The 14,685-nt window shown below is 37.7% G+C and overlaps 1 protein-coding gene across 11 annotated transcripts in view; it reads left to right on the top strand.

Moving 5' to 3' along the window:
- MITF (melanocyte inducing transcription factor) overlaps nt 1-13,549 on the top strand; it is a 690,636-nt gene extending 677,087 nt beyond the window's left edge. For 7 of the 11 annotated variants that reach the window (XM_085624958.1, XM_085624956.1, XM_085624954.1 and 4 more), the window contains exons 6-10: nt 3,503-3,559; nt 4,085-4,160; nt 9,117-9,206; nt 9,766-9,913; nt 11,854-13,549. In XM_085624958.1, coding sequence (XP_085481084.1) covers nt 3,503-3,559; nt 4,085-4,160; nt 9,117-9,206; nt 9,766-9,913; nt 11,854-12,255 — 773 coding nt within the window. In that variant the 3' untranslated portion in view covers nt 12,256-13,549. The remainder of the gene's footprint in view (nt 1-3,502; nt 3,560-4,084; nt 4,161-9,116; nt 9,207-9,765; nt 9,914-11,853) is intronic. The other 4 variants (XM_085624950.1, XM_085624957.1, XM_085624955.1 and 1 more) reach the window with 1 other exon arrangement.
- The last annotated feature ends 1,136 nt before the right edge of the window (nt 13,550-14,685 follow it).

The raw sequence follows: 14,685 nt of genomic DNA, 5'->3' as shown, positions 1-14,685 counted from the left end.
GCTGAAGGCATTCCTTTCCCTAACTTAACACAGTGCTTTCGTTCCAAAGTTCTCCACTTCTCAAAGTTGGCTAGTGAGTGGAACCAATTAGAATTGGTAAGCTATGCCAACTCCGTGTTGGAAAGGGGGAGCTAGACAACACCACACCCAGGACTGCAAAAGCCTCTTTATGTTAAAATCCCCCGAGGCTTAGCAGTGCCTTCACGGTTATATCTGCTCCTTCTACCAAACAATGACTAACACTTGAGCTGCAGTGCCCAGTGTTGTATTAAACAATAAAAATAAAAAATCCTATATGTTGATGTTCTCTTCACATCCAAATTAACACAAGGGCCTTTTAGTTTAACTAATCAAGAAACACGACTGCAAGCAAACTACTATTTGGCTGGACTATACATCATTCATCTAGTGAAATACATCTTTTTGAAAATTGAGTAATTGCTTAGAAATGTAGTACATAGATGCCTCTTAGACACAAATCACTGAGTAGCCCCATTGTATTTAATAAGGTCAATTGGACGAAAGCTAAAACAGCCCTTCTCAAAATATGGCATAGAAGTCATGAGGACAGAAAACAAGGAAGTCACTCATTCTCGTTAAAATGTCTCTCTTTAATTTAAATAAAACGTATTTTGTTGAGAAATTAGTTAAAATAATATTCATAATTTTTCAGTGTGTCTTTTGTAAACTATGTTAAAGTAGGCCTTGGACACACCAGTATAACATCATTTTAGCTAAGCCTTATTGTAATAAAACACAATTTCTACTTGATTTTTGTGTTGTTGCTGTGTGTTCTGTTAGCTTGCCTCAAAGGAGAACTTCACTACTGAGTTCACCAATTTAATAATGGTGTTCTACTATGCTGTGAAATGAATCTGGACCATATTTTTGTGCTTATGTATTAATTTGTGCACAGAAGGAAATTAACAAGGATGTATATGGGGGACTACATTTATTACCTGAACAGATATATTTTCACTGCATAGTAGCACTCTCTGTCTTGGTCACTTAAAACAGTTGTAGATATGGAAACTGATCCTATCTTAGTTATTTCTAGAACAGATATCCCTTTTAGGGTTAGAATATTTATAATGTGGTCCTGTTTAACCACAAAGCTTGACGTTCCCATTCTGTGTTGTCAGAACTTGAGTTGTAATTTCACAGTGTTAAATTATGATAACTGCCAGAAAGAATAAAACCAATGTGAACAAGTCCCTGTAGTAAATAATGAAAATAATATGTTAATTTATCATTTAGGTCAGTGTTTTTTCACTTAAGTAAAGAGTTCTGAATTGGGACAAGTTTAATTGTAATGCAGGGGTTATTGCTGGATTTAGCATTAATGTGATAGTTGAAGTTAAGGCAAGTGCCAAAGTTCTAAAGAGAATTTGGGATTAGTTTCAGGTTAAGGTTTAGGAGTTAGGAGTAGTTAGGGTTAAAGTTCTATTTGAGGTGAGATAATGCCTTCCCAATAGAGGTATGTTTAGGTTATGCAATATAATAAAGTTCAGGGGGCCCCTTTTAACCAACTTAATGTGTAATGCATAGTATTCATTTGTTTGAAAGGATTATCTGTAATCTGTTGTCATTGCATTATTTGTAAAGATATAGATACACATTTTATCCTTCAGTAACTATGATTGAGGGATAATGTATTCATTAAATCATAAAAGTAACTTGAATAAAAGATTAAATAAATATTAGAAATGAGCGGTCCAACATTACTTTCTGATATCATGATCATGAGCATAAATCAAATATTAAGCAGTTAAATTGGTTCCCTTTTAGCTTTCAACCATTTGAGGGGCATTTTCTCTCCCATCCTTCTCAAAACATGCTACATTCTCAGACCACATTAGAAGAGCCAGGAAATGTATTACTGAATACAAAACAATTAGCCTTAAAGTGGTTCTGTGGGTTATAACCATAATAAAACCATACATAAAATCTCTTGGAATAATAATCACATCTAGAGAACAAAAAACGGTGTGCCATAAAACAAACTAATACATCAATTGAAACAAAAACCATTAATTGTATTTGGCATTCATAAATACACCACTTACTTTCAATGAATGTATTTGTTTTCTTGCACACAGATTGCTATTTATACTAATATTGATCAATATTCCATAGCATAGAGTGCATGGATCTTTACTAATAGCAACCCAGGCAGCCACTACAGACGTACAATAGTACGTTAACATGGTTCTCATGATGTAGACCTGAATCGCTCTTGCTTCAGATTAAAAACAAGGCAATCTAAAGCACCTGAATGTCACATGACAAAACCCCAAAGAGATATAGACACAACTGATAAAATAACAATAAACCTGAAAAAGTAACAAAACCCCCAGAAATTTCAGAGGTGCCTGTGGCACCAGTCTCACTATGTCTTCTACATACATGAAACTCTTGACTCCACCCAAAAATCTTTCAACTAGAGAGCTACAACTTACTTGCTGAATGACTGGCAAAGAATGCTTTTGTAACCTTTCACTCACATAAAGTCAGAAGAGCTTTGTAAGAGCTTTGTTAGCTAGTGTTTTCAAATACATGTAGGTTGCAAAATATAAGAGAAGTCTTGATTCACCATGGGCCTATGTACTTGGTTCACCTTTAGTTATAGGAGACACTATAAACCTGGCACATGAGTGATTTATTATAACTGGTTTGGCATAACCAGCACTGACCTGCTATCTTATTTTCTTTTGCTCTTTCTAAAACCATTTTCTGAATTGTGGCTTCGTTTTTTTTCTAATGATGTTTTAAGTTATTGTGACACAACATAATACTTTGGCCCTGATTTAATATGTTTAGTGGCATCTCTTGAAAGCTTGGCACAACAACTGAATTATTATTATGCATTGAAATGTCTTTCGCTCCCGAGACATTCAAATAGTTGAGCCATTGATAATGTTTTCCCCAATGATAGGCCAAATTTAAAACAGTTTAAGTCAAATGCTTCTAAAACAGAGTACTTCTGGTCCTAATGTTAGGAAGTTTCTCGTTTATCTTATACTTCTAAGGCAAGATTTAGACCCATTATAAATCTAGATCATATTTACCATCATTACTTAAATCAGTGGTACATTAAAAGAATTAACTGGGTCATCTAGGAGTCTTTTGGTTTGTATTGTGTTAACTGAGTTATTAAAATAACGAGACTCCCTGTAGTTCCCTCACACTGACTATTGGAAACGTCTGTTGCACTTACTTGCAGCTTATATAAATAATTGGAAGCTTATAAGTTGAACTTCGTGGAACACTGAGCCATATTGCTAAAGTTTGGATGATTCATCACTATATACATTGCTAAAAACACAGTGCCTGTACCAAATTATACACCAAAATGGATGCTCACATATTAATTAGACACAGCTAGTTGTGATGAAAGTGCTATTGCCATTGATGCCAACACATCAATTCACAAAAATTCACCTACCTTGTAATAGAAGTTTCACATTGAAATGTTCTTTACTTCTCTGTTCTTTTATTACAGAGTCTGAAGCACGAGCCTTGGCCAAAGAAAGACAAAAGAAGGACAACCACAATTTGAGTAGGTTGATCAGCCCTTTGTGTATTGCATTTGTTTTACTTGATCAGGCACAGAGCCTATATGTTCATTCAATTTGAAATAGCTTGGTGTTCGTATGTGCATGTTATTTAGATTCATAATTTGTCTTAATAATCTATCCAGGTATGTCAGTGCCTACATCATATAAGAGCAATGTGCATTCTGTTCACTTTGTAGTGGTGATGTTGTGTATGACACCACGAATCTAGAGACCTTTTTCTCATTATGCATGTAAAGTTGCTGGATATATTTTTGTAAATGTGAGGGTCAGTCATTTCCAATTTGCTGCTGGATTAGCATTTATGGTGTTTATAATATAAGAAAACATGTTGTCCAAAGCAGTTTTGTAGAGGCAGAAAGGACTGCCGAAATGTTCCATGGCTGCTTACTTAGGAAAATAGTGCACAGCCTATGCGAACACATTTGCATTAGCTATTATCTTAAAATTACCTTTTCCTTTAAAAAAAATGTCTAATTTACCTATTTCATTGCCTTTCTTTATTGTAGTTGAAAGAAGAAGAAGATTTAATATTAATGATCGTATTAAAGAGTTAGGTACTTTGATACCTAAATCAAATGACCCGTAAGTATATTTTTAATGCCTACATATATATATTTTAATGATAGTAAAGAACTTTATGCAGAATTATTCTTCCTATGTTTTACATTTGGATTATGTATCTCAATGTGGCACTTTTTGTATTGAAGTGGAACCCAAAAAATTACATTATCCTGTCTCCATTTATCCTTCATTCATTTGATGCATCTCGTTCTCATTACCTCAACACAGAGATCCCCATTCATTTCTATTTATTGGCCATTTGTGAGGAAGGGGGCAAGGGAAATTTCTGAATCGGAAGCAAAAACTATGTATTTTCCTTGTGTCACGACAACCCTGAATGTTTCTTGTGAATTGTGGATTCTCGCAGTAGGATATTTCTGGACTTTTGATCACCTAATATTTCCTTTAATGGAACATAATGCATCTTTTCTTTCATCAGTTCCATGAAAGTAAGAAAAGTGGTTGCTACATTTTATTCATCAATCCTAACTTTTCAGAAGCTTCCAAATAAAAAGAGTATTTTTCTTTAAAAGTTATTACATGTTTTTGTATTTTTTAAAGTTGCATTGTTTGACAGCATGCTCAATGACCATGCCTTTGTAAATTGTATACCGCAAAAAAAGTTGCAAAATTTGTTTGCAACATATAACAATAATGTTAACTTAAAAAAGTTATAAAATACATTCTGGAGATTTAAAGAAGGGATTGCCTGAGTAAATCTCTTTGGTTTTCCTGGTAGTTGATCCCATCACTGCAGCAATGATTTGAAAACTTTTTTATAGCTCTCAATCATGAACCCTTTTTAGATCTCGCTTATGAGACCGGGCAAGCTGTCTGGTTGCAAAAGACCTAACATGGGCTTACTAAAACCTACAGTGGACTTAAAGCCCATTCATTGCTTACCCTTCATTGGCTTTATTGCCATTCTCATTTGCTTGCTTTTTATTAGATGGCTTGACATAACTATGGTGGATGTGCATCTTTACCATCCTTTTGCTTGGCTGTCTTATATTCTTCCACTTCTCACTTTTACGGAACAACTTTTTACTTTTTCTTTCAGAATTCCATGAAAGTGCATGTGTTTTCTAGCTCCCTTTTTGTGCTCTGCTTTCCCCTCAAACAACCACACGTTGCGTGCCGTTTTCACTCCCTTGTGTTCTGGTCTCTTTTATGTGCTTCTGCCCACATCCCAAGCACCATGTTGCTATACCTTTTATATGCTGCTTTTCTTCACCACCACCATCCAGCCATATTTGTATTCCTCCTCTCACTGTTGCTCTCCCCTGCCTGCTCCTCCATTGTTCCCCCACCTTTGTAGTCATTTACATCTTCCCATTTTTGGAATGCACAGCATTTGACATTTGCTGCCGAGTACTCTGCTAAAGGAAAAAAGTACTTTTGCTCACTTGACACTTCTTTTTTCTGTACGGCTCTGAGTGGCATTCGCTATCTTAGACCATCAAAAAAAAGAATAGTGCGTGTGTCATTCTGTGGTTACACACATGCTTTGTGGCGCTTGCACCTGTTTATAGAATGATACGATGTGCAACAGTGCACCTTTGTTTTTCTTTTCTTTTGTCGATGCTGCAGAGCCTCGGTGAACAGCATGGGCAAAACTAATACAAATACATAGATAGAAAAGGTGATGATAATGTTATTACAAAAATGGTATCTCTTAATTAACAGGTCTTATGAGTAGTATATTTTCAACGGAGGGCATTATTTGTCAACAAGTTCAGTGTAGCATACACTTTTTGAATTTTAAGCTGTTAAAACGGTATAAGTTGTCTGCAATTTTCCATGGTAAAGCCAACTGGTTACAAACTATTTGGACTATTTAAAGAACTTAAGATTTTTTGGGGATAACCACTGGGCGTAAATTGGGAGCTTATCCCACCTTTGAATGTCTCCACTGCATATTTTCATTAGTCCATGTGAGCATTTGGATTTCTCTTTTCAGAAAACATGTGCCTTTATACTCAAGGTAACCTCAACTATACTAAAGGAAGTAACAAAAACAGAGGTCACCTTTGTAATTTAGACTTTATTTTTGCTACATTCCCAATTTAGAAAAATCCACACATAAATCATTAATTCCACAGAAGGTGGTTCTCACCACATTTATTAAGTGAGGCATGTTTTAGTGAACAGTAGTTACCCTAAAGAAGGCATGCTGGTGGCTGAAAACACTGCAGCTGTGTCTTAATAACATTTTTGGTTAATTGTGTTTTGAAGTTCCGAGCTTGTGCACTATTATCCAATGACCACAATCGTGTCCTTATGCTATTGCAAAATTGACCATTGTGGGCATTACGCTGACTCAAAAAACAGTTGCAGTTTTACTCATTTAGCTGCAATTGTAATGTTGGAAATTGATATTTGCATGCGCCATGTTTAGTGTTTTTCATCCTGTCTTCCTTTGCAATATGCCTGTGTGAATGTTGTACTTCACGCGCTAACACCCCAGACTAATAAAAGTATGCACTAATTCAGCACATACAGACTTCTCACTCATCTCTATCCTTCTTGCACTTCTTCCCCAAACAAAATGTTTCTGTAAAAAACGCAAAGGTAGGGGGTTCTGGTCTGATGTTTTGAAGACCCCCATTGGGGTTAATATTGGGTGCTGAGAATTTCTACAATGTGCCTGTTACATGTATAATGCTTGCTGGGCTTTGCTCCTTTGGTACTTTTGAAAATCAATACAAATCTGTTGTTAAAAGGTAAACACAGCTTTAAAATAAATGTGTCCTTCTCTGTGACCTGTTCCAACTTAGATGGTTTAATTGGTGCCAAGATATAGTTTCTTGAAAAGTACATTAACGTGGTGTACGATTTGAGCCAAGAGATATCCTCAGTTGTCCTCAGCTGACTGATTTTATAAAATGGCACATTGAAGCCATAACTATCCTGTACCCTGCCTTCCTTGTCAGAGACATGGGTCTTTATTACATACATTGACTCTAATACTATGCATTCACCTGGCCCCATATTAGACCGTCTCCTTCATGTGATTCAGAATGCGCTGCCACGTTAAAGTGAAAGTTCCCTCATTTGCAGTGGTACATAGCCAAAACAAAAGAGGGACTCACCCTCTTCCACTCACCTTCATAGTACATGCGACTGCGCAGGGCTCTTCCATAAAGGAAGGGCTTCATGACCACTCTTGACATGCTTTCTCTCCAGGCGGTGCAGTCATAGACATCGTATGAGGGCCAAGGTGCACATACATAGAGCAGCTTCCAGAGCCCTGCTGCATGTACATGCACTATAACATCATGTGTCGTTTGCTCCAGGAGCCTGAGGAGCAACAAAATGAATGCTTGAGTGTCACTGTGGCAAAGCTAGCTAGGAGCCATTTTCCTGCCACTCAGCCCCTGTCCTTTTCTGTCAGTCTGTGGCAGCGACCAGGGAGATCAGACACTCAAAGGAGGAGTAATCACCCTTTCAGAAGGCACACATTATAGTACACTAAGAGTGCACACATTCAGAGATGGCCTTTGCTTAGATAGCTCCAAGGGAGAAACCAGATGGTGCGCTCCTATTCTCTAACTCTTCTTCAATTATCCGTGTGTTGAAAACTTTGGAGGGGTAAAATGAGGTGGGGAAGGTTAAGGGGCTCAACGAGAAAAAAACTAAAACAAATGAGGACACGGGTACCAGCAGCCTTCCTAAAACGGGTTTAAGCACATTTTAGTTTGGAGCTTGGTATAAGGGAAATTAGGCAGGCAGCTCCTGCACCACTCCGAAGGACAGTGCCATGGGCGTGGGCCCAGCTCGCCCATGCTAAAGGCCAGACCTGCATACATTAAATTGTGTGGAATAGTGTGGGACACAACAAGGATTACACGTCTGGCCTTTGGGTCTTTCTTTTAAGAAGCCTACTGTTTTTCCTTTTGAAAAGGGTTGTAAAGCAAAAGTATGGAAATAATTTAGGTGGTATCCATATCTGCTTCTACCGATTTTAAAACATTTATTTATTTATTTAAAATTGCATGTTACAAAATATTTGCATGTGACATAAGTCAGATAATGCATCAGTAAGCACACATCATATATTCCTTACAGTGAAAGATCTAAAAGAATTTTTTTAATGTAATGTAGGGGGATGCGCATGCTCTACAAGAGTAAATTTGCAGGGTTCCAATTACCTATTAGTGACACAGATCTTTGGGATGTAGGGCTGGGTAGAGAGCGTGTGGTGCAGTGGTTAATTTGCGTGTCAGTGCCCAAAGCTCTGCTCAGACGCCTGTGGCTGGAGGTATTAAATGTCTGTGCACTGAATGCCAAGGCTGCATAGTCTTGAATCCGCCTCATTCCTCTTTAATCTTCTACCAGTTACTTCCTGCCCTTTTATCTCACTCTTGCAGGATCCGGCTATCTCTCTTTGTGATGGTTTTCTCTTACACCTCTGTTCCCCTTTTTGTGTGTTCCCCTCTATTGCTCTCAGTGAATGTTTGATATGGAACAATCAGTGCTGTTCGCCAAAAATGCGTGCCTGTAGACTCCACCAGCAACCTCCAGATCAGTTTAAGCACTGGTGTGGAGAATTCTATACCAATGCAGTGGGGTGAAAGCAAATCAAAACAGAGGATTAAGTGGAGAGAAGTAACTGGGTGAGCATCCAATTAAGGTACATCTATGGTTATTGGCCAACAATATAGGGAGGAACACTGGTAGCTAAAGTATTTCACGTCTTTCAAAGAGAATGCTAGCTGTGTCATTTTAAACCCCAGCCAGATCCTCTCACCCCGGAAGGATATAGCAGCAGGGACAAGACTGTGCCGTGCCCCCTAAAGGCAAGATGCCGTCAGTCTGGGAGCTGTATCTAATCCTTGAGTCTGATGGATAGGCTCGTGAGAGGAAAATATGATGTTATGTTTAAGGTTCTAGGGGATTTCATTTACGATGTTTGCACTTATATTCTCGAATTTATCTTTCCTGTGCCGTCAAAGTTAATATTGACCTTTCCTCTAGGGCTGTGGAGGCAGGTTCCACAGACTGGGAGATTAGAGGGAATGTGCGACCCGGCCCATACTGTTCCATGAGTATTCCCTACAGCAGAGAGTGAGTAAAGCGTTGTTAGATTATTGTAGGAGTGATTGACCTAACAAACACTCTCTTGGCATTCTGCAGTGAATTTAGGAACATTATAGTCTTCCACATCATAAATAATGGCATGACATTTTCTATTTTTCTGTTAATCCAATCAGTTTCTATGGGACGGGGCACTTCACATTCTGGAGCTCAGTTGTCTCCCCTCCCTCTCCCCCCATTCCCCTTCCCGCCCCAGCTCCCCCTTGACAAAAAGAAGCAAGCAATCGTCATCTAGATGCAAGAGCACTGGGCACATTAAACAATGACAAATTAATTAGCAACTGTGCAATGTGACTTGTATGCATATGTACGTGGGGGTGTTCAAAGATTTAAAGGGGGTTCAGTTGAGACCTACTCCTCAACTGACAGTTTCATCTATTCCTTCACACACCTCGAAATAGTGTACACAAATTGGGGACATCAAGTGTTGTGTACGGCTAATATTTAAGTGAACAACATGATACTCTAGCCAGTACTGCTGCTAAGAGCTCTGACTCCTGAACGCTGTCTTTTGCTTTGGTTCTTGCAGTGACATGCGCTGGAACAAGGGGACTATTTTGAAGGCGTCAGTGGATTACATCCGCAAGCTGCAAAGAGAACAGCAGCGTACACGAGAACTTGAGAACAAACAGAAGAAACTGGAGCATGCAAACCGGCATCTGCTGCTGCGAATACAGGTTTGCTGATGCAGACATATTTTTTTGTGTGAAATGCTGGGATATAAATATCTTTTCTGCTGCGAGTAATCAAGCCAAGTGAAAAGGTGTTAATTTGTTCATAACGATTCCATGCCTAGCAGAGATGCACGGTGTTGGGTTGGTGGGGGTGTGATCACTGTACATCCTGTATCCATTGGCCGCAGCTGCTAGCTGAAGGCAATGTGTGATCTTTGAGGCTTTCAAGGGGAAAATCTTTTTTCTTTCCCCAAAGATTGTTCTTGTAAAGTCTCCTTACAGTAAATCGGGAGCAGATATTCCACATAGTTGTCCTTTTTCATCCCGGCAACTTTGAGACAGGGTTTTTTTGTCAGAAGCTGCAAGCATGATGGGGCTTGCTGGAAACCACCACTGGTGTTGGCTGACAATTGGAGACAGCTTGAAAGTCACCCATGTGACATCAGGCACTGCACTGTCATGTAGGCTCATAGACATGAAGCAGAGAGTAAGAACCCCTCACTAAGCACAGAATCATATCTCCAATTGTGTTCTTCCACCACACATGCATTTTCACCCTTGAGTCTGCTCATCGTGATTCTTCCTCCTCCCCTCATATTGTTTTACTATCTTTGTCCGGCCATTTAGGCCGCCTTGTGTTCAAAATCAGATTTCCGCCTAGATAGGTGCAATACAAATGCATCCAATATCCAATAATTTTAAAAATAGCGGGATTTAAGGTATCTTTTCACCACAACTCTATGTGTAAAAAATGTGCAACTGTGTACTCTTGGATTTTGCATTATAACAGAAATAAGTCAAGGATGCAACAGTGCTTCCAGATTTGCGAATCTTACTTATTTTAGCTTTTTCGCTCAACTTGACAAGTGTGAATCGTATCTTGCGTTATTATTTTTCGAATTCTGCACAATCATTGTCAGGATTTGATAGATAAGACTACCATCATTTTGTATGTGTCTGTTAATCTGTTTATTTACCACATTTGCAATAAGCAGATGTTATAAACAATCACTCTCTCTTACCCTACTCATGTTAAAAGAGTAACTTACCTCAGGGACAGTTGTCCCGTTTACAAGACGAATCAAACTATTTGGTTGATCAAAGAAGCAACCATTCGTATCGACATCTAAAAACTTAAAAACATGTACGTTACTTGTTGTAAGTCTAGAATTGTAAACTGGCAGATCAGTAGACGGATGCTAATTGCATTTTAAGTGCTTTAGTTTTGGCGTATTGGTGCAGAATGGTCAGGAATTGTTTTCATAAAAATTACTGTACCATCCAAAGGATAGGACATTTTTTCCTCCTCTTGCTCTCTAATTGATTTGTTCTCTTTTTTCCCTAATTTTGTACAGATAGGAAAGGTTAGGAGCCATTAAAATCTTTAGGAGTTGTCCAACACAAACTTACTCAGATAAATCCAGATTTATCCAGAATATTCTAGATTGTTTTTTGAGTCAGACTCGATAAGCATTTAGTGATTAGAAGACCATGTTAGTTAATACGCTCTCCACTCCTTAATAAATACAGATAGTTAATCAAATTAGATTTACTGTAGAGTAACCTTCACAAATATTTCCCTCAATGTTAGATTTACATTCTGTAAACCATTAACCCCAGCTGATCAGTGTGGTTACTAGATATTCATCTAGGTTAATTGATGTTTTCCTCTTAAAGTAGACTATGATACATATAATCTAGAATACACTGATGATGCATGTCTATGGCACAATGCCATATAATGTATGTGACATAACTATATAGGGTGCAATTATGCTTGTGAACCCCTTGGCCTTAAAACATAAGTGGGCTTTGAAATGTCTAATATAACTTTTGATTCAAGTTGTCATCTATTCATGTCTAATTAATCAGAGTGAGATTTGATAAGAATTTGTGTTTTCTTCTCTCCAACTGACCAATGTTTCTTCTGTTTCTTACTTTAGGAGCTAGAGATGCAGGCCAGAGCTCATGGAATTTCAGTTATGCCTTCCTCCGGCCTCTCATCTTCAGATCTAGTGAACAGGGTGATAAAACAAGAGTCGGTTCTAGACAGTTGCGGCCAAGAGGTGTTACCGCAGCACCACCCAGATCTTTCTTGCACTACAACTCTTGATCTCACAGATGGAACCATCACGTTTAGTAACACCCTCCGACATATGACGGACTCTCCTAATGTCTACAACATGCCCACAAAGATGAGATCCAAACTGGAAGACATTTTGATGGACGATACTCTCTCACCAGCAGTAACTGATCCACTTCTCTCATCAGTGTCTCCCGGTGCTTCGAAAGCAAGCAGCCGAAGAAGCAGTATGAGCATGGAAGAAGCAGATCATGCCTGCTAGCAAAGAAATGACATGGCCTCTTACAGACTGCTATATATTTTGATCAGTAGATAAAATAATTTAACTTTTTATGACTATCTTAATTGTTCTCTTCGTATACCTTCCCTTCTTTTAGTTCCTCAGTAGAACAGAGCATAACGTTTTCAGAACATTTTGTGAATAGGTAAAGAGTGTTCTATTTTGGACGTTCTTATGCATCCAAAGTATTTATCGAGTGCATCACACATGAAATGGTTTCATGAAGAACTGCTTCGTCTAGCAAAATTGGGTGGAAGAAATAACATCTCAGATCCAACAAAGTGTTTTTTCCCTGCCGAATCTGCTGGATTGGTAGCTTTCTGTTTTATTTTTGTAAATGAATGTAAAGAAACCAAAAAAAACTATTGACTTGAAAAAAAGAGGTTAGCTTCTTATGGTTCTCTGAAAGATACAGAAACAGCTGGAAATTAATTTTATGGAAATGTCTTGCAAAGTACTGTCCTAACTCAAAAAAGTTATAATTGAATATAAAATATTGTCCATGACAGTATCTGATTCCAGTTACTAAACAGATACATTTGGTGCAATATTCCAATCAATAATCCGGAAAGAATGTTCACTTTATGATTATCTCTCAGGATAATAAGGACTGGTTTGGAACGCTGGTTTTGTGCTCGTGAGAGTTCAGTGTAAATGCACCTGCTACTGAAATCTGTTTCTGTCACAGGTTCAAATCATTGTAGAACGAACACAGCCTTTAATCCTTCCAAAGTCAATAAAATGGCACCACTGTGTGGGGTAGTAGTAGCCACTCTTTTCCAAGCATTGAAGCCTTGGTGTGGAAATGTGATTAAAGTATTATTATTCTGCCCTTCAAGATCGCTTTACGCAATAGCTTTTCACAACTGATTGCCTGAACTAGCAAAACAGTACCTCCAACATATGACTGACTACCTTGGCCCTAGATATTTCAGTATTTGTGAGGCAAGCATTTATTTTGTTGCAACATATAACATTGTCATACCTGCAGATAGCTTGTGGGTTATGAGATGTACTGAATAATGAGTTGAACTTTCCCATATGTTTAGTGGCAGTAGTTTGGTATTAACAATTGTGAACGACGTTGATGTTTGAAAGAAAATACTTTTTTATACAGACAAGCCAATTTTCCTTAGCTTAGCAAAAGTACAATAAGGTAAGAAAATGTATACATTCTGTGGAATTAACCCAAATTCTTTTTACGTTGACTTCTCCTTGGTTATATTTAAAATTGCATTGTACAATACATTTTCATTTCTTCCATTTTGGAAAATAATATTATTTGCGTTCATATTTCATTTGAAGCGTTAGAGAATATAAAAATGAAGAAAGACTGGAGACTTTCTGAGCTTGCTCTAAAGACTTCTTTGGAGGTCTTTATAGAAGTCATGCATTACATGGATAAACAACATATTTAATGCTTTAGGGAAGTGGGAACCTACACTAAATGGGAATGTGCGAAAAACCTTTAGTGTCAAGACTTTCATTCTGTTTGCATTCACCAGAGGCCACACCTTTCAAGGACTTGTTTATTGACAACTGAGCAGGGATATTGATTGGGATCTGAGACATCAGGGGACAATCATCCAATTTGATGTGAACATAGCTAGAATATTGGATTAAACCTTGTTATAAACTCACTTCAGAGACTTGATCTGAAGAGCGCCTTTAGTGCATGTTTTGTACTTTTGAAAAATGGCAATTGTGACCTTTACTCACCCGTACTGTGCATTGATTTAAAAAAAAAAAACATTTTTTGGCAAGATTATTTAAGACGTTACCTTGCTGTTGCTTGGTCTTTTCATGTTTACCTGTTTGTGACGTGCACACAGACAGTTACAATCTGAGTAGTTGTTTGATGTATGTGCAGTGGCATTTGTAACATCACTTGGGTGTATGGAACATTTATATCCAGCCTAGATGATGTAGCTTGTGACACTATTGTAAGCATATTAACATAGCCACTAACAGTGAAGGTTGGCACTATGCAAAGTCTCGACACTTGAAGGATGTTTAAAATGCTTGTGAAAATCTATAGAGTACTTGAATAGTATTATTGATGGTCAGATGGGTGTTTAAAAATATGGCAAGTGCATAACTGGAATTTATTTTTTAAATTAATATGAAATATTTTGTATATTATCGCCATATACCTTGGAAATGTTTTAAAAACATTGTAGTTATAGACATGATATAAATTAAGCTTTTTAGGATTCATATGTATTTATTTTTAAGTGGTTCTGTCCAAAAAGGACCGTAATATGCTTGGAAACCAAATAACTGTTTAGTTCTCTTACAATGATGTAAAACTAGTTTGAGTGCAATATCTAATCAAATGTAGACCTATGCAATAACAGTAGTAATTAGTGTATGATGACCAGCCTAGGCGTCCTTTCAGAGATGTAATATGGT

The sequence above is a fragment of the Triturus cristatus genome, chromosome 9 (assembly GCF_964204655.1).
Source record: "Triturus cristatus chromosome 9, aTriCri1.1, whole genome shotgun sequence".
Classification (NCBI taxonomy): Eukaryota; Metazoa; Chordata; class Amphibia; order Caudata; family Salamandridae; genus Triturus; species Triturus cristatus.
Note: the sequence above shows the minus strand (reverse complement) of the source record. Positions and strands in the feature narration are given on the sequence as shown.